Source organism: Osmerus mordax, chromosome 28, assembly GCF_038355195.1.
Source record: "Osmerus mordax isolate fOsmMor3 chromosome 28, fOsmMor3.pri, whole genome shotgun sequence".
NCBI classification, from domain to species: Eukaryota; Metazoa; Chordata; class Actinopteri; order Osmeriformes; family Osmeridae; genus Osmerus; species Osmerus mordax.
The window spans coordinates 1,571,030-1,590,446 of NC_090077.1; the positions used below are offsets into that span (position 1 = coordinate 1,571,030).

General features: G+C 55.1%; 3 protein-coding genes across 3 annotated transcripts in view; 1 reads left to right on the forward strand and 2 right to left on the reverse strand.

The window, feature by feature from the left end:
* Positions 1–3,757: 3,757 nt before the first annotated feature.
* On the forward strand, positions 3,758–14,203 carry LOC136937813 (regulator of G-protein signaling 3-like). Its single transcript, XM_067230931.1, has 15 exons — positions 3,758–3,901; positions 5,419–5,606; positions 5,864–6,221; positions 6,845–6,884; positions 7,065–7,321; positions 7,515–7,598; positions 8,966–9,077; positions 9,367–9,410; positions 9,560–9,682; positions 9,778–10,683; positions 11,190–11,260; positions 11,599–11,700; positions 11,797–11,858; positions 11,967–12,133; positions 12,552–14,203. Exons 1-15 carry the CDS (start codon positions 3,848–3,850, stop codon positions 12,783–12,785), a joined length of 2,802 nt encoding a protein of 933 aa, XP_067087032.1. The 5' UTR covers positions 3,758–3,847; the 3' UTR covers positions 12,786–14,203.
* Positions 14,204–15,265: 1,062 nt separating this feature from the next.
* On the reverse strand, positions 15,266–15,856 carry cmlc1 (cardiac myosin light chain-1). Its single transcript, XM_067231133.1, has one exon. The coding sequence runs from the start codon at positions 15,854–15,856 to the stop codon at positions 15,266–15,268; it is 591 nt and encodes a 196-aa protein (XP_067087234.1).
* An 839-nt stretch (positions 15,857–16,695) lies between these two features.
* ak5l (adenylate kinase 5, like) overlaps positions 16,696–19,417 on the reverse strand; it is a 4,191-nt gene continuing 1,469 nt past the window's right edge. Inside the window, exons 2-9 of the mRNA XM_067230932.1 lie at positions 19,079–19,265; positions 18,906–18,912; positions 18,590–18,756; positions 18,310–18,482; positions 18,075–18,188; positions 17,558–17,749; positions 17,335–17,425; positions 16,696–17,207 (exon numbers count right to left, since the gene is read on the reverse strand). Coding sequence (XP_067087033.1) covers positions 16,696–17,207; positions 17,335–17,425; positions 17,558–17,749; positions 18,075–18,188; positions 18,310–18,482; positions 18,590–18,756; positions 18,906–18,912; positions 19,079–19,265 — 1,443 coding nt within the window. The remainder of the gene's footprint in view (positions 17,208–17,334; positions 17,426–17,557; positions 17,750–18,074; positions 18,189–18,309; positions 18,483–18,589; positions 18,757–18,905; positions 18,913–19,078; positions 19,266–19,417) is intronic.

Sequence of the window (19,417 nt, forward strand, 5' to 3'; positions counted from 1 at the left end):
CGTGCGCTCTCCCCGGCCGTTCTGTCCATGCGTGCTCTCTCTCGCTAAGCTCTCCTCTGACCAAGCGCTCCAAACGTGCCCGCCGAACCGCAGACGCCCGTCTGGTGGGATTTCCAGCGTGCGGAAGTTCTCTGGCGTGGAGGTTCTGCGTCTGGGAGAGGATCCAGTGTCTGCGGTCTCTGTTGTGAATGTTCTCTGTGAATGTTCTCCGGAGCGTAGCTGCTGCTGTGGAGAGGGGCCCCGTCGCCGAGAGCTTCTCTCTGATCGGTAGTTTGGGTTCTCCAGCGTGGTTCTGCTGTAGCGAGGTGTTCTTTCCGGACCGGTCATGTTCTGGAAGAACAGCGCTTCAGCCTGGGACTCGTTTGACTGTCTTTCAGATGGCGGTCCCACCAGCACCAGCACCAGCCTGACCAACTGTAACTACAGAGCCGCCCCCGAACCAGCCAGCCCAGAGAACAACCAGCAGTACATGACGGTGAGTCACCTACCCGCCTCTACTGCCTCCACACTCTACCCTGTCCACCTCTACTGCCTCCACACTCTGCCCTGTCCAGCCCTACTCCCTCCACACTCTGCCCTGTCCACCTCTACTGCCTCCACACTCTGCCCTGTCCAGCTCTACTCCCTCCACACTCTGCCCTGTCCACCTCTACTGCCTCCACACTCTGCCTCTCTCCGCCTCTACTGCCTCCACACTCTGCCCTGTCCACCTCTACTGCCTCCACACTCTGCCCTGTCCACCTCTACTGCCTCCACACTGCCCTGTCCACCTCTACTGCCTCCACACTCTGCCCTGTCCAGCTCTACTGCCTCCACACTCTGCCTCTCTCCGCCTCTACTGCCTCCACACTCTGCCTCTCTCCACCTCTTCTGCCTCCACACTCTGCCCTGTCCACCTCTACTGCCTCCACACTCTGCCTCTCTCCACCTCTACTGCCTCCTCTGCCCTGTCCACCTCTAGTGCCTCCACACTCTGCCTCTCTCCACCTCTACTGCCTCCACACTCTGCCCTGTCCACCTCTACTGCCTCCACACTCTGCCTCTCTCCACCTCTACTGCCTCCACACTCTGCCCTGTCCACCTCTACTGCCTCCACACTCTGCCTCTCTCCACCTCTACTGCCTCCACACTCTGCCCTGTCCACCTCTACTGCCTCCACACTCTGCCTCTCTCCACCTCTACTGCCTCCACACTCTGCCCTGTCCACCTCTTCTGCCTCCACACTCTGCCCTGTCCACCTCTTCTGCCTCCACACTCTGCCCTGTCCACCTCTACTGCCTCCACACTCTGCCCTGTCCACCCCTGTCCCTCCACCCTGATCTCTGCTGTGTGGACTTCTGTCTCTCTATCCTCCGTGTCTCCGTCTCCTTCCTCCACCTCTTCTAGCCGTGTCTCTCCAGCTCTCCTCCTTCGGCAGGGCGAGTTGTCCCTAAAGGGGAATGTTGTGTGTGTTGTTTCTGGGTTGTGCTGTGTTGTAAGGCTGGATGTGTTTGCATGTCCGGGAACTGAGGACCCAGCCTGCAGGCTCAGGTGCAGGGCAGGCTGGAGGAAGGCTGAAAGGATATTTGTTCGGAAACAGTAGTTGTTAAACATTCATGCCGTAGCTCATGAATTATGAAGAGGTTTGCTTTCCTGGGCTCCCAGACGTGGAAACTCACAGCTGAGAATAATTATTGCATATCGCTGATTCAGTTATGTCATCACTGTTTGTGAGGACTAGAAGACACTTTACTTAGAAGCAGTTTATAATCTGTTCACAATGTCTGTCAAATATGAATGAGAGTCTACAGATGTTGACGAGTCAGTATGGACGTTGTGGAATGTGTATCTAAGTATGTCCCCTTCCCTTCTGACACACAGTGTCTGTATGGTCACATTTCTAGATTGAGCTCGTCACAACTGACACACATTGTGCTCATGCCTCATCAGCATTATTTCTGCTAGAGTTGTAATGAACCAATGACCTGGCAACAGCAGACCAGGATCTGGTCCAGGAACCAATCAGGGAGGTTCTTCCCCAGGTCACAGAGAAGGCGTCTGATGAGCTAGGCTAGCACCAGAACCAGACTAATGCACTAGAACCAGTAGTAAGCTAACACCAGTACTAGGCTGGGACCAGTCTAATGCACTAGAACCAGAACTAGACTAGAACCAGACGAATGCACTCTAGAACCAGACGAGAGACGGCACAGTTTTATTCTTGCTGTCTTTTGGATATTACTTTATTTTCCTGTCCTCCCCTCCCCCCTCGCCCTTCACACACACACACACACACACACACACACACACACACACACACACCCACACACACACACACACACACACACATAGCACTCTCTCCACCTTTCTTTCTTTCCTCCCTTTCCCTTTCCTTCCCCCCCTCTCTCTCTCTCTGTCTCTCTCTGTCTCTCTCTCTGTCTCTCTCTGTCTCTCTCTCTCTCTCTCTCTCTGTCTCTCGCTCTCTCTCTCTCTGTCTCTCCACATCACCAGATGACCTCTCATCCGACCCCCCCCCCCTCCATCCTGGTCCAGTCCGGGGGCCGCTGTAGCCGTAGAGATTGTTGCCGTAGTGATTCCCAGGCCAGGAGTTCTCTGCTCACACAAAGATGGGAAGTGGCAGCAGCCAGCAGAGAGACAGCGGAGGCTGGGGTGGAAGCTGAGGAGGAGGCTGGGGTGGTAGCTGAGGAGGAGGCTGGGGAGAAGAAGGGAGAGGCTGGGGAGGAGACTGGCGGCTGAGGTGAGGGGAGGGGGGGGGGGGGAGGGGAGGGGTGGACCGGCAGGGAGACGGCACATCTGTTTACAAGGACTACAGACACACCTAACTGGTCCACCCAAACCAACTCATGTTTACCTTGGCAGACCCAGAAGAGCGGTGTTGTAGTGGTGCTGTGGTATCCTGTATGGAGGAACCAGCAGGTCCCAAACCATGGATCATTCTCCTGGAGTTCCCCTCTCAGCACTCTGCTGAGACTGGTCACACAAACAACCAATCAGATGTGACCTTCCTTCCTACCTCCAGGAAGACTTGCTCTCTGGACCATCACTCCCGAATGACAGTTCCCTCTTCACTAAAGGTGGCTCCTTATCAACTGTATTACACTTTTTGGCTAAGGGTTTTGGTAAGGTAACGTTGAACCAGGAAAGCTAAAGATATCTTCCAGCTCCTCTGACAGGCCCTTACAGAGAGGAGATTAAGAAGGATGGATTGCATTGTGCTGACTGGAAACGTGTTGGTCTGATAGAGAATAATATTTTTTAGAGTATGTTGTATGGAATTCACACGGGGAGGGGTGTGTGTGTGTGTCTGTGTGTGTCACAGCAGTGTTTCTGAGTGTGTGTGTGTGTGTCACAGCAGTGTTTCTGAGTGTGTGTGTGTGTGTGTGTGTGTGGCGCGGAGCCCTCGCGCTGGCGATGTTTCAGGAAGTGTGCGGGCTTATCAGGGCCTGACAGTCTGCCTGCCGGCAGGTTGGGGGTGAGAGGTGCCTTCCTGCCATTCTTCCAGCCTTTCTGGTTCCCAGGAGGAGAGAGAGGCTGGTTCACAGGCTCGCCGAGCCACACAGACACACTGCAGCCCCGCACAGACACAGCAGAGCAGGCCAGGGGCACTGGACCGAAACCAGCGGGCTGGAGGCAAACAACGCTGTCGACTGGACCCAGTTAGTCAGTCTGTCAGTGAGATAGTGTGTCGCTGTCACACTGGATGTGTTCTGGTTGAAGCTTTTCGTGGTTGTGGAGGGACGTTTTGGAAGTTGGTCAGATACCTGGTGATTATGATAGCGGCGCCACAGGTCTGGACCCTGGTCTAACTGCAGAGCTGAGCTGAGCCGGGGGAAGGCTGAACAGCAGCATGCACACCATCCACGGCCTGTGTCGGGCCTGCATCGGACAGAACCTGCCACAGGTGAGGAGAGGGGAGAGAGCAAGCGAAGAGAGAGTTTCACTTTTCAGTCGTCGTCCGTCTGTTTTGGCGTGCGACTGCATGGAACGATCGCACGGCAGGGAGGAGGAGGAGGGAGGAGGAGGGACGTTTGAACGCGAGGCTTCTGGGATTTCACGTCCACCTGTGTTCATCGCATGCGGCAGCTCAGTCAATAATTCATCAGGGAGAAATGAAAAGTTGACACATGTACATAGTTAAGGAGCTTCATAGAAAACAGCTTTGTGTTTTATATTTTAGAAGGAGGGCACGAGGGGAGGGATGGCTGTGTGCATTGTGCTGTGTGGACAGCACCAGTTGTTTAGAGTCTGTTCGAATAAACTGTCTGTTTTGGTTCCAGTTTATGACATAGCCAAAGACAACATGGCCTCCAGCCCCGGTGGGGTGCTTCTAGTCTTCATCCCAGGGACGGGGCCTCTATCTGGGGTTAAGCTTCGCCCTCGCAGGGCCTCCTCTGGGCCCTAGCTGTCCATGTTTTGGCAAGGCTATAGACAAGTTTCTGTGGAATACTCGCATGCTAACAAAGCGAATAAAGCTGTGATTGACTTGAACCGGAGCCAAGGGAGGTGAAGAGGGGGCCAACCGAGTGAGGGGTTGTAATGTTTTTCGAAGGTTGTGTCCTGGTCTCCCAGTCTGGGACGGTTGCTGTGTGAGAGATGGCCGACTGACATGGGGTGACATGGTTTTCCTTCAGAGTGCGGGCCAGAGCCTGGCTGGTCGGACTGTTGACCGAGGCTGTCCAAACACCGTTCCTCTCGCTGGTCTGCTACACCCGCCTGCCCGCCCCTCCCTCCCCTTCTCTATATCTATCTATCTATCTATTTATCTCTCACTCTCTCTTTCTCTAGCTCACGCTCTCCCCAGCTAATCTCCCAGCAACACTGTGTGTGTGTGTGTTCACTTCTCGTCTTCTCCGAGTTTAATATCTGGGCCTGCTTGGTGCCGCCGTGGCCTCGAAAGCTTTTGTTCGGGGAAAACTCCCATGGTGCTTTATTGTCCTTCGCCTCCATCTGACCTGGTTGCCGTGGTATCGCCTGGCCTCTGGAGCAGTGTGTGGCTGACAGGACTGGACATGGAGCTTTACACAGCAAGTCATGAGAGAGAGAGAGAGACACACACACACACAGAGAGAAAGAAATGATTCCTACTGTCCCATGTTTTTTTAATGTATCTAGACCAGAGGGGGGGGGGGTGAGATAATTTCACATTCACATATTCACATTGTTCTCCTGCTCAGACTGTCTCCATGTGGAGGTGTTAGATGAAGTCCAGTCAGTCAGTATTAGAGAGAGCTGTCCTCCATCTCACCCCTCTGCCCCGGGCCTGGCTACTGTCTGTGAACCACATACACAGCCTGTGTGCTTTCTGCTTCTCTGCCTCTCCTGAGGACTGATCTGTGGTTTCAAAGTCAAGGGATGACGAGAGGGATGGTATCTGAAGAGACAGTGACTGACGGTGATTGTTCTGTGTGTGTGTGTCAGGTGACCGTTCTGAGAGGTAAAGATGGCTTCGGCTTCACCATCTGCTCCGACTCGCCGGTTCGTGTCCAGGCGGTGGACCCGGGGAGCCCCTCCCACCAGGCCGGCCTCCAGCAGGGAGACTCCATCCTGCAGCTCAACGGACTTCCTGTCGAGCAGTGGAAGTGTGTCGACCTGGCACAGGCCATCAGGTGAGATAGATATAGATGGAATAGATACACACATCCATGCAGGGCCACTCTCTTCTGACTGCCGCTGTACTGTCTAGACGCGCTATTTCTACGTCGCTTTCGGTAAAAGCAAATCGAATGAATTATATCTAATCGCTCTGAACGCGTGAGGTCACGCGCTCGTGTTGTGACCTCATCAAACCCGCGGGTGACATCATCAGACGAGGACGTCTCTGTTGCCTGACCCGTCCTCTCCTGTGTCCCGCGTGTCTCTGCAGGAACTGCCACAGTGAGATCTCCATGGTGGTGTGGCGGAGTCTGCCTGTCATGAAGCCTTATTTCGAGGGCCTGATCCACCAGCCGTCCTACAAACCCCCCGCCCAGGACGGCAGCTCCCCGCAGGGCAAGAAGCGAGACAAGACCCCCCCCTTGCTGTCGCGGCCCGCGGGCCGCCTGGGCAGGCGCAGGCCCGGGTCGGAGGGCAAGGGGGGGTTCGGGGGGCTGGGGACCCTGTGGAGGGACAAGAGGGAGGAGCCAGACTACAAGACCAGGACGCACACACTCAAAGGCACGCGGGTGACCTCATCAAACGGGGACAACTACATCATCCTGTCCCCTGTCAATCCAGGAAGTCAGGTAATGATGATGATGATGATCAGTAGAATCTTCTGGGGTCTGTATGTACAGGTTCACCTCCTGACCAGGCAACTGGCCAGGGGAAGATGGGATAAAAGGGTTCAAAGCTTCACTGCTGTCAGGTCAGATCTGCCCTGTGTCTCTGGGCTGGAGGGGAGAGCAGTTTCTCTCAGTCACATGACAAGTTAATCTAGGGCAGTGTATCCTGGAGTGTACCTGTCCCAGGGACAAACACACACACCACACATACCGGTTCACAGCGTGACACCTTGAGCTGTGACAGTCATGCATATTCAGAAAGGTGAAATACTGTACGCACTCCATTGTACCTTAAAAGGCTGACATTGTTCTACAGCTCTGCTAAATCTACAGTGATCCATTTTTTAATGAGCTTTAACGCTGCCTGGCCTGGGGGCAGCTCTCTGCTTCCTGACAGGGACGGAGACCTTCCTCCTGACAACCACTGCTTTAACCACCATCCTTTCCCTTTCCTTCCCCCCTCTCTCTATCTCTCTCTCTGTCTCTCTCTCTGTCTCTCTCTGTCTCTCTCTCTCTCTCTCTCTCTCTCTCTCTCTCTCTCTCTCTCTCTCTCTCTCTCTCTCTCTCCTCTGTCTATCTCTCAGATCCTGCAGCCAGTCTACCAGGACAGGAACGGCACTCTGGGTAAGACTCTATGTTCCTGTCCCCCCCCCCCCCCCCCCCCCCCCACGAGGTGCAGCGACAGCACCGCTACATTCAGCAGGTGCAGCGACAGCACCGCTACATTCAGCAGGTGCAGTAACAGCAGACAGAGCAGCGCTGCCATCCCCGCGCTGAGCCTGTCCCTCCCTGTGTGTCCACCAGGGCGGCTGTACCAGACCCACCCCACCTCCACCAGGCTCCACCAGGCCGGGGGGCTGCAGGACTCCGAGCCCCAGGACAGGGGCGCGGCCTCGTGCAGGGACCACACCTCCACCATGGCTCCTTCTGCCTCCGCCTACCAGCGGAGCCACGCAAACTACCAGAACTGCACCATCGTCCAGTCCCACCTGCCCTACTCCAACTACGGCACCTACGTCACCCTGGCTCCCAAGACCCTCATCTTCCCAGTGTTCGTCCAGGTCAGAACCAGTCAGAACCAGTCAGAACCAGTCAGAACCAGTCAGAACCACTCAGAACCACTCAGAACCAGTCAGAACCAGTCAGAACCAGAAGCTCGTCCTCGTATGGCTCAACACCCTCTCTAACTGATCTGCTGACTCGCTTGATATCAATGACGTTAACCTTTGACTATGTTGCTGTATTTGCCCCCAGCCTCTGGACCTGTGCAGCCCTGAGAGGACCCTGCTGCTCTCAGAGGAGATGATACTGCATGAAAACAACCTGCTGCCCATCAAGGTAATTAACTGCACCACCTGTCATACCTGCCCACCTACCTAAGCCTAGATACTTACTGATCCAAGTTATCACAAACGGTTCAGACGACACACCTGAATACTGTCCCAGACTGTTCCAAACCTCAGGGTTATCTGGAGAGACAGAGCTGTGTCTCCTGGTGTGAAGGTGACTTCTGGGCCTGTGATGTCTGCAGAATGAGAGCCAGTTCAGTTTTCACCCAAATGGACGTTTTCTTCAGCCAGGTTTTCAGTCGTCTCCTGTGTATCCCAGGGAGACCTGCCCAGACAGGCAGGCAGACAGGCAGGCAGACAGGCAGGCAGACAGGCAGACAAGCAGAGACAGGCAGGCAGCGTGATAGAAGAGCAGGAAACTCTAGCCGCTACATCCTGATCCATATTCACCCACGTTTATGGGAAATGGACTCTGTCTCCTTGTGATGATGGAGGGCTTCCCGATCACTTGATATACACACACACACACACACACACTTACTACTGTTCTGTTATCAGAGTAGTCATTTAAATACAACATTTGGGGCAGTGTGTGTGTATGTGCACTGGTCTGTAGATGAGCCTGATGTCTGTCCTCAGTCCCTGGTTATGAGTACAAGCTGTGCTGCTGGCTGTTCCGCTGCTATCTTCCCCTCTTCCTCCTCTCCTCTCCTCCTCTCCTCTCTCTTCTCTTCTCTTCTCTTCTCTTCTCCTCCTCCTCCCTCTCCTCCTCTCCTCTTCTCCTCTCCTCTCCTCTCTCTTCTCTTCTCCTCCTCCTCTCCTCCTCTCCTCTCTCTTCTCCTCTCCTCCTCTCCTCCTCTCCTCTCTCTTCTCTTCTCCTCCTCCTCTCTCTCCTCCTCTCCTCCTCTCCTCTCTCTTCTCCTCTCCTCCTCTCCTCTCTCTTCTCTTCTCTTCTCCTCCTCCTGTCTCTCCTCTCCTCCTCATCTGCTTCGGGGGGGTGACTCCTCAGCTCACATCTCGTCTGGGTCTCAGAGAGAGAGGGGGGGGGGGACGTGGGTGTTTTCTTAGCTGAGTGTTCAGGCCTGAGAGGGTTCAGTCATGTGACGTTGCTCCCAGCAGCACCACCACAGAGAACACAGGGCAGCGGGGCCTGACATCCGCGGAGGGCGGGAGAATTGCATCCTCCTCTCCTCCCTCCCAGCCCTTCCTTCCCTTCCATAAATCATCACCGTCACGTGACTGTGTTGGGCGACCACTGTTTAGAGGAGAAAGGGTTTTCACCTATTCAGTGTAAGGAAGGGAGGATGCCGTTGTGGAGGACAGGAGAACAATGCGTCCGTGTGGAGCAGACCTGCTGTCTCTGGTGGTGGAGCGTGCGGCTGAGCGGTGTGTGCGGTGCTCTGTCGCCCCCTGCAGGTGACCGTGCTGATCTACAGCGACCTCCTGCTGCTGACCAGGGAGGACGAGGTGGGGCGCTGCAACGTCCTGCAGAGTCCGCTGTACCTGCACAACCTGCGGCTACGAGACGGTCAGCACACACACGCACTCTCACACACACACACACACACTCTCTCACTCTCACACACACTCTCTCTCTCTCTCACTCTCTCACACACACACTCACTCTAACTCTCACACACACACTCACTCTCACTCTCACACACTCTCTCTCTCTCTCTCTCTCACTCTGTCTCTCTCTCTCTCTCTCACACACACAAACTCACTTTCACACACACACTCTCACACACACACACTCTCTGTCACACACACACACACACAGCAGTAATAACAGTCTATGTCTGTGTGATCCCCTTCAGTTCCGGCTGATATAATGAGGCTGTACATCATCCACTGGACTGAGGTACGTTCCTCATCCTCAGTTCTCATCCTTCTCCTCCGTCTTGTCCTCCTCGGCCCACGAAGGCTTGAATCATTCTCTCAGAACTGAGATATGTAGTATATCATGTGACCAGCTAGTGACCCCCCCCCCCCCCCCTCTCTGCCCCCCAGAGGAGCGAGGGTCTGTTCAGCCTGGAGGCTTACACAGTGGACCAGAAGAGGAGGGTGCACCAGTGTCTCCGTGACAACATCGACAAGCAGCTGGGCCTCAAACACATATCTGAACGCGACGAGGTATGGTACGACACACACACACGCACACAGTTTGTCTGGCTGTTTGTTTTGTCTCTCTCTCTCTCTGACTGTCGTGTGTGTGTGTCTGTGTGCAGGAGGCCATAGATGACGTCCAGTGTGACCTGGGGGTCCTCAGTCTGGGCCAGCAGGACTCCCTGTACAGCCACTCCCCAGAGAGAGCCCCCTACAGCTGCTCCCCCGAGCCCTACGGGATAGGCCTGGGCCTGGGGCAGGACGCCCTCACCCCCTCTGCCAAGAGCCTCACCCCCCCCACCAAGCACCCGACCCCCCCGGCCAGGAGCCTCACCCCCCCCACCAAGCCTCCCACCCCCCCGGCCAGGAGCCTCACCCCCCTGGTCCTGAGGAGCTCAGAGAACCTGCATCAGCACTCCCTCCCCACCCCGCCTCCCCTCACGCCCCCTCCTTGCACGGTGGGCAAGACCCGCAAGGTGCTGGAGAGCCCGGTCTGGAGGGAGAGGGACAAGGAGGAGGAAGTGGAGAAGGTGTGGAAGGGGAGAGAGAGGGAGGGGGCGCTGGACAAGGAGGAGAGGCAGCAGGGCGAGGGGGAGAGCGCCTCCGAGACGTCCGAGACGGCGGGCGCCGGCGCCCTGCCCCTCTCCTCCTCCCCGTCTCCCTCCCCCTCCTCCCCCCTGGCCCTCCCGGACCTCCGGCCGGACCAGGCCTCGCCCGCGGAGCCCTCCCCGGACGAGGACGAGGACAGCGACGAGGATGAGGAGGGGCGCGGGGGGTGCGTCGCCGGGCGCGGCGGGGGCCGGACATCGCTCCACAGACGCACCCTCAGCGAAGGCAGCCTCCTCCAGGAGCCCCGCTCCCCTCGGTTCATCTCCGATAGCACCCTGCATCACCTGACCCGCCCAGGCCCCCCCGGGGGCCCCCCGGTGCACTGGCCCCCCCAGCCCTCCTCTCAGACCCTGAAGAGGGAGCTGACCCGCGAGGGGGGCTCGGTCTGCAGGATGTACATGCTGCTGTCTGGGAGGACGGTACGTACTCCGTGTTCCTGCTCAGCTTGTCCAGCAGGGGGGCGTGGGGTGTATGTGAGCGTGGTGTGTATGTGAGCGTGGTGTGAATGTGAGCGTGGTGTGTATGTGAGCGTGGTGTGTATGTGAGCGTGGTGTGTTTGGGCCTCTCGATAAAGAGTGCGAGATGGTGCTGCCGCAGGTTACATTCCGCAAGTCAGCATCCATCACTCATCATTCTCGCATCCCTCCCTCCCTCCCTACATCCCTCCCTCCCTTCATCCCTCCCTCCCTACATCCCTCCCTCCCTACATCCCTCCCTCCCTACATCCCTACATCCCTCCCTCCCTACATCCCTTCATCCCTCCCTCCCTTCATCCCTCCCTCCCTACATCCCTCCCTCCCTACAACCCTTCATCCCTCCCTCCCTCCCTCCCTACATCCCTCCCTCCCTACATCCCTTCATCCCTCCCTCCCTCCCTCCCTACATCCCTCCCTCCCTACATCCCTCCCTCCCTCGCTCCCTCCAGGAATGTGGCCAGTGGGACTGCAGCTGTGAGTCTGGACAAGCACACAGAAAAAAGAACAAGACCAAGAGTCTGTAAGTGGTTGTTTTAAGCTCCTGTTTAGTGCTGTCCTCTCTGTCTCTCTCTGTCTCTCTGTCTCTCTGTCTCTTTCTCTCTCTCTTTCTCTCTCTCTCTATATCTTTCTCTATACAGTATATATATATATCTATCTCACTCCCTCCATCATTTCCTGCACCCCTCCCTCTGTTCATGCTGCTCATAGTAGATACACAATGGGACACAGTTGATGCAGTGAATTCTAAATGAGACCTAAGTGGATTTAATAAACTGTTGAAACAGCCAGTGTTTATGATGGTGACCAGCTATCTGGGCTCTCCAGTCTGATGTTGATGTTCTCTCACGTGTTCCTCAGGGCTAAGGACATGAAGAACCGGCTGACCTTCCTGCGACGGAGGAACGACCTTCACAGTGCCAGCTCCGCACAAGGCCTGGAGAAACTCCTCAAGTCCGCCAGGTGAGAACTTTCACGGTAAAATTCACGGAATGGATATGTCTGTGTAATGAAGTACCTTTCATAATGTGGTGTGTGTGTGTGTTGTCTTGTTTGTAGACCAGCCCCAGAGGAGGTCTTGAAGTGGGGGGAGAGCTTGGACACACTGCTGGCCCACAAACGTAAGTCGACACATACTCGCACACACACAACCACACGCGAGCACAAACAAGAATGCTCCGTGATGGATAAACACGTGAAACGGTGTGTGTGTTTGTGTGTGTTCACAGTGGGCGTCACGGTGTTCCGGGGCTTCCTGAGGTCCGAATTCAGTGAGGAGAACCTGGACTTCTGGTTGGCCTGTGAGAAGTTCCGCCAGACCAGGACACAGTCCAAAATGGCCGCCCGGGCCAAGAAGATCTTCTCCGAGTTCATCTCCACTCAGGCCTGCAAGGAGGTGAGATGATGCCTCAGAGGTGGTCAGTCTGCAAGTGACGACCAGCTCAGATCAGAGCCCTCAGGATGCCTTCAGATCCACACTCTTCTGCCAACTGATGTTTTATTTGGGTTTTTTTTTGGTGGCTTTTCTGCCTTTATTATTATTCATGACAGAGACTGTGTGTTTATGCAGAGGACAGGAAATGTGGAGAGAGAGACAAAGAGAGAGAGAGACAGAGAGAGACAGAGAGAGAGAGAGAGAGAGAGAGAGAGAGAGAGAGAGAGAGACACAGAGAGACAGAGAGAGAGAGTGGATGAGATGGGGTAAAGATCCTGGGCCGGATTCGAACTGCTGTAGCTCAATTGTTGTTTCTCCAACTGTCAGTTCTATCCTATGAAGATGTTCTGACTTGGTCTTCTGGTTCCGTGGCTCTCAGGTGAACCTGGACTCATGGACGCGCGAAGCTACCCAGCAGAACCTGCAGAACCCAGGCGGCCTGACTACTTCCTGTTTCCTGTTGGCCCAGAGCAGGATCTACAGCCTGATGGAAAAGGACTGTTACCCACGCTTCCTACGCTCCGCCCTCTACCTGGATCTGACCAACCACAGGCCTGGCCTCACACGGCAGACCAATCAGAATAGACCTCTCTCCATGGTGGAGCTTCCGTAAAGAGGAGGACATGGAGGCAGACAGTTGGGCATAACGGGAGGAGGGATAGGGCGGGTAGGTTGGGGCCGGCTGTGGGGCAGTTAGTGAGCCCTGTCCCAGCCTTTTGACTGCTGCCCCCTGGTGGTGAAGAGTTTCGACTGCGTAGACGTGGACAGTCATGACCTGCAGACTCACCTGCTTTACATGTCGCCATGGTGATAGTGATGGATTGGTACTACGTCAAGGTTCCTCTTTTACCTCAACCTTCTCCTGGCCCCGTCTGGGCCCGTCGTCATGGTTCCCCGCAGGCAAGACGACCTGCTGGTCTCTGGGACATGCCGGTCTCCGCACAGACGTCAGCAGGCCATGACCCCAGACTCACCCTGGACCTCACCTGAGCTCTGAGGAGATCCTCTAAGTCTCTCTATCTCTCTGTATCTCTCTCTGTGTATCTCTCTCTCTGTATCTGTATCTCTCTCTCTCTCTCTGTATCTCTTTCTCTCTATCTGTATCTCTCTGTATCTCTCTGTATCTGTCTGTATCTCTCTGTGTCTCTCTCTCCTTCTGTCTCTGTCTCTCTCTCTCTGTCTCTGTTTCTCCATCTGGTCCTCTGAAACCATCCCAGCTCCCAGTTTCAACTGTGGTGCCACCTAGTGTTTGCATATGTACATAACAGAATACACTCGGTAGAAATAACACAGCCAAGTCCTTTTTAACCCCTTTAATTTTGTTGTTGTTGTTGTTTTTGGTTCAACGGCACCGGGGACTGTAGACAGAGCCTGTTGTTGCTGTGTGAATGCCTGTTGAAGCCCAGCCACCCACGGTCCTGTCCAAGTGCACTTGGAGGGCAAGTGTGATTGACATGCAGGGAGGAGTCTAGGTGTGGCAGGAGAGGTGTGTGAGAGGTGTGTGTGTGTTCTGTACCAGCTCTGGGAGGCTGTCCCGTCCCCCTTACACACAATCATGCGTACAACGGCGGAGAGAAATACACGGAAAAGCTGTTTATATATAGTGAATAATTAATGAGAGTAGCAGTCGGATTCGTGTTTCTGTGGAACACCGAGGGGGGGGGACGGGGGGGGGACTTTTAACCAAACAAGCAGGGACGAGAAGATTAAAGAGAAAGTGACAATCTAGAATAACTAGTCTAAGCTTCAGTTTTGGCTAATGTAGAGATGATCACTTCTGAAGACCGCATCACCGCATTCTAATCACTGTAAAGTCGAGCACAGGATAGCTTTGTTGTAGAGGGGTGGGGGGGAGAGCAGAGTAGTGCTAGGTTGTGTCCTGAGGTCCAAGTTGGTATGATGTCTAATTTCAGTCTCTATATAAACCTATAGTGATGTTAAGACTGTTTTACTGTACGTATGGTAAGATGTAACCTCTATGCAGTATGAACACTTCCTTCACTGTCCAACACCTGTCTTTGGTGAATAAACTCCTTTATGTGAAACAGCTTCTGGCTTGGACACATTTCTATTACTGTCATAGGAATGTTTTCCTCCAGTTTATCTCTGTTTTTTCCCCTGTTTCTTGTTACTGTCCCTGGAGGTCTCCGATGGTCCTGTGAGTTAAACAACGACAAGGGCAACAGTGTTTGTCGAGTTTCCTTGACTTTAATCTGATCAGAAGTTTCTACCGTGAGAGAAACTCCCATCTCCTAAATACCCCAGCCTCCTGACATGTTGGATCCAGCCGTTCAGAACGCCTGACTAACCTTGAGACGACTTTGGTCGGCCATGTTGTGGCGTTACCGTGCCTACGGCTGAGGAGAGCAGCTGGGGTGACAGGAGAGCTACCCGTCACTCCTCAGAAACACACACACCTACACACATACACTCTCACACACACACACACACACTCACACCCACACCTACACACACACACTCTCACACACTCACACACACTCACACACACACACACACACACACTCTCACACACACTCTCACACCCACTCACACACACACTCTCTCACACACACTCGCGCACACACACACACACACATGCCACCCTGTCAGCCCTCCAATCGAGTACATCATTTGACCTCCTGTGTTTTTCTGTTTTGTGCTGTTGTTTGCCAGTCAGTAGCTAATTATGTTGACACCAGCGATACTCCCCCAAGAGGCAAATCTCACGGTGTGATACAAGCTTCAACCAGATCAATATCAGCTCTGAGAGACAAACACAATATTCAAACATCAAACAATCATTCTATATATGGACTGTATGTGTTGCTGTAGATATCACAAAGGACGACAGAAGTGATTGGGTCAAACTTTTATTAGCTACATGTTTGACGGAGGCAGAGGAGAAGATAACTGGGGTGTTAAGTCCTGAGGGGGTGAGCTGGGGGTTTCGGGAGGTAGGGGTGATGAAAGAGTCATAGTAGACCGGCTGGTCTCAGGTCAGCTGGTCTGTATCCTTACTAGATCATCGGGGGAAGGTCGTAGATGAAATAGCTGACCCCAGAGCAGAGGCGAGGTCCGTCAGACAGGAAGCGGTCACCCCGACAGGATGTGCTTGACGAAGGACTCGTAGTTGATGCAGCCGTTGGCGTCCTCCTGGCCCACCATCAGGCGGTCCACCTCCACCTCCGTCATCTTCTCCCCCAGCGTGGCGAGGACGTGCCTGAGCTCCGCCCCCATCACCGTGCCGTTGCCCTCCTTATCGAAGACGCGCAGCCCCTCCACGAAGTCCTCGTAGGTGCCCTGCTCCTTGGAGCGCGAGATGTGCTGCAGCATGGGCAGGAAGGTGTCGAAGTCCACCAGCTCGCGGTGCATCTCCTCCGGCTTGGGCTTCCCTAGCAGCTTGAGCACCTCGGCGTTGGTGGGGTTGTGGCCCAGTGCCCGCATCACATCCCCGCACTGGGCGTACGTGATCTTCATCTCGCCTGCCGGCGTCTCGTCGAACAGGGTGAAGGCGTCCCGGAACTCCTCGATCTGGTCCGGGCTGAACTCCAGAACCACGCTCTTCAGGTCCAGCTCGGGCTCCTTGGGCGGTAACGGTTCCGCGGCCTTGGGAGGTTCCTCTTCCTTCTTCGGTTCAGGCTTCTTGGGTTCCACTTTCTTCGGTTCTACTTTCTTCGGGGCCATGTCGCCTGCTTGCGTGCGTAGGGAGAGAGAGGTGGAGGAGAGAGGTGGAAGGATGGAGGGCTCTCTCCCGGCCTCTCCCCAGCCTTTATACCCCCCAAGGCCAGGAGATAAGCTTTATCTGAGCTGCAGCCCTGGCAGCCCATAATAGGAAGAAACTGGAAATAGAACCACTTCACCGTGGCAACGACGTCACTGGAACTCTGAGTGCCGAACACCTCTGGGGTTAAACTGGGCCCTGGGGCTTTGTCTTGACCCCCCCCCCCCCACCCGTTCCTCCACCCCCTCCCAGCTCCCCCTACTCTCAAGTGGGGTAGAGTAGTGCATGGTTACCGTCTTGGTGTCTGAGTGTGTGTGCCTGAGTGTGTGTGTGTGTGTGTGTGTGTGCGTGTGTGTGAGTGGTAGAGAGATCGAGAACACACATTCCACAGCCTCTGAAGGTAGTGCAGACACAAACATACATTTTATTGGCATAGTACATGTACAGAGGAATCCGATGGTCCTGATCCTATCTCAGTCCTGTCTCGGTTCTGTCTGATGCGTACGTAAGACGACGACCACACACCCACAGCACATGTTTACGCTTACGCAGACGGAGCACGGCTATCACCTTCTGGACGTCAACAGAATCAAGATGGAGGACTGATATCACCAGACAGACTACTACTGACTCCTCCCCTTCCTACAGAGACAGAGTTGGAACACACAGAGGACAAGCCACTGTTGACAACAGGCGGCCATTGTTATTGTTTGACCGTATTCGCAACGTGTGGAACATTTACAGATGTCTGTACAAAAGACCTCAGGAAAGGGACAGGTGGAGGAGACTCAGTGACTATAGTCTATGGGGGAGGGCTGGCTTCAGACGGGGCAAGGCTGGCTTCAGACGGGGCAAGGCTGGCATCAGACGGGGCAAGGCTGGCTTCAGACGGGGCAAGGCTGGCATCAGACGGGGCAGGGCTGGCATCAGACGGGACAGGGCTGGCTTCAGACGGGGCAGGGCTGGCTTCAGACGGGGCAAGGCTGGCATCAGACGGGGCAAGGCTGGCTTCAGACGGGGCAAGGCTGGCATCAGACGGGGCAGGGCTGGCTTCAGACGGGGCAGGGCTGGCTTCAGACGGGGCAGGGCTGGCATCAGACGGGGCAGGGCTGGCTTCAGACGGGGCAGGGCTGGCATCAGACGGGGCAGGGCTGGCTTCAGACTGGGCAGGGCTGGCATCAGACGGGGCAGGGCTGGCATCAGACGGGGCAGGGCTGGCTTCAGACGGGGCAGGGCTGGCATCAGACGGGGGAGGGCTGGCTTCAGACGGAGCGACCGGCAGACTGGCAGCCGACTCAGCAGGACGGCTGATCTCTGGAGAAGGAGAGGGGGAAAAGAGAGAGACATTGGAGCATAGAAGGACAAAGACAACGTTTTTTCGCTCATTCTATCTCTCTCTCTCTTCCTCTCTCTTTTCCTCTTTTTCTCTCTCTCTCCTTACCTTCAGTGTCTGTCCAGTTGGGGAACAGTCTCTCTCTGACGACCTGGCTGATGTCTGAGAAGATGTCCTCTTCTTCTCTGTCTGCGTCCACCTGAATCAGGAGCGTAACCAGAGCAACACAGCAGGGTTAGGTCCTCCGGTGCCCCCTACAGGACAGGAGTCTGCAGGACTGAAAGAGAAGATAGGCGGTGAGTGGGAGCAAAGCAAGAGCCAGTCTACCTACCCTTAGCAACAGCACCCTCTCCTGGTAGTACTTGGCGATGGGTGTGATGTTGTGTTTGAACGTTTCAAGGCGCTTCTCAATGGCGTGGCTGTTGTCGTCGGGGCGACCGTGCTGGGCGGCCCGCCTCTCCAGGCGGAGGCGGAGCTCCCGATTAGAGCAGGCCAGGAGGATCACAAGGTCTGGGGAGCCAATCTGAGGGGTGGGAGATATCAGGAAGTGATGGTGATTACGGTGGAAGCACTGGGACAGAGTCGGGTAGAACACAGCAGGGGTTTTCAACCCTGGTCCTCAGGGTCCACTGTCCTGCATGTTTTACATTTTTCCTTGCTTCAACACACCTGATTCGAATGGGTATTTACCAGGCTTTTGCAGAGCTAAATGACGACCCATTCATTTGAATCAGGTGTGTTGAAACATGTAAACCATGCAGGTCAGGGGTTCCTTGAGGACCATGCAGGGTTGAGAAGCACTGCAGAGGACAAACACAGTAGATGAGACCAAAGTAGAGGATGACCACCTGCTCTTCGAAGGTGAGGGCCTGGGCTATGTCTCTTGGGAAGCCGTCCACGATGAAGCCTCTGGCTGCATGCCTCTGAATGAACTGCTGTTTCAGCTCCTCTATGGTGGTCTCCTAGACAACGACAACATCCAAGAACAACGACCGGACCCTCTGGTGAGACCGTGACGGAGAGGTCGGGAAAGGGGGGCCGTCGTCGGAGTGCCAACGCGGCGCCAAATCAAGAGAGCCGTACCTGAGGCGCGAGCTCGCCATTGGCTATGATCTTCGCGATGACCTCCCACTTCCTGTCGCTGGAGGCGTGGTTTAGCAGCTGGTTCCTGAGGATCTCCCCCACAGACACTCCCTCCAGGCTGTACTGTCCTGCCAGCTTGGCTGTCTGGGTTCCCTTCCCACTCCCTGGACCCCCTGGAGAGAGGGGCACCAAGAGGAGGACAATCGTGATAGTCTCCCTCTCTGGGGACCCTGTACCATGGGCCGGATCTGAGAGTGAAGATGAGGGTATGGGGCCTTACCGATGATGAAGATGATGGGTGGGCGTGGCTTGGCCGGGTCGAACACGTCGTATTCCTGGATGAGCCCTGTCGACTCTGTCATGTCAGAGTCACTCTCGATGGAGAACTGGGCCTGGATTGGAGGCAGGCGCTCATAGCGTCGGTAAGGACCAGAACCAGCACCAGCACTAGTACCAGAACCAAGACCAGGACCAGAACCAGGACCAGGACACGGAACTGGCTCTGCTGCAGAATAGAATATGACACAATAGAATAGAACAAAATACAATACAATAGGACAGAGTAGAATACAGAACCCTCTGTTAGTCAGAGCAACTAGCCATCTGATCACAGTGAAAAGCAAGGAAAGTGCCACAGCACAGGGACAGAACCAGCGGTTCATTGGTTGCTCGAGGAACAAATGTCTTCACAACAAAGACCTGTGTTCACCCGGGCCCGCCAGCTGTTGTCAGCTGACTGGCTGCGGTCAGAAGCCTCGACGCTGCGTACCCAGTTTGCTGGTGGCCTTTCTGGCGTGTCCCGAGGCGATGGGGGGGAGGACCTTCCTGTCTGTGGACAGGAAGCTGTCCCAGGCCACGCCCTCTGGCCCGCCCAGCTCTACAGCCCTCTGCAGGCAGCCCTCCAGGAAGGCCAGAGGATCCTCAGGTCGGTGAAACATCAGCCCTGTTAACATGCTGTGTGTGTGTGTGTGTGTGTGTGTGAGACAGAGAGAGAGAGAGAGAGAGAGAGAGAGAGAGAGAGAGAGAGAGAGAGAGAGAGAGAGAGAGAGAGAGAGAGAGAGAGAGAGAGAGAGAGAGAGAGAGTAGGTACAGCTATGAGAGATATGAG

Bases quoted from the DNA above. Each gene is read 5' to 3' on its own strand.
- cmlc1 (XM_067231133.1), bottom strand. From the start codon at position 15,856: ATGGCCCCGAAGAAAGTAGAACCGAAGAAAGTGGAACCCAAGAAGCCT.
- LOC136937813 (XM_067230931.1), top strand. From the start codon at position 3,848: ATGCACACCATCCACGGCCTGTGTCGGGCCTGCATCGGACAGAACCTG. The intron at 5,607-5,863 runs GTGAGATAGATA...GTGTCTCTGCAG, and splicing joins GACCTGGCACAGGCCATCAG to GAACTGCCACAGTGAGATCT. The intron at 11,859-11,966 runs GTAAGTCGACAC...GTGTGTTCACAG, and splicing joins CACACTGCTGGCCCACAAAC to TGGGCGTCACGGTGTTCCGG.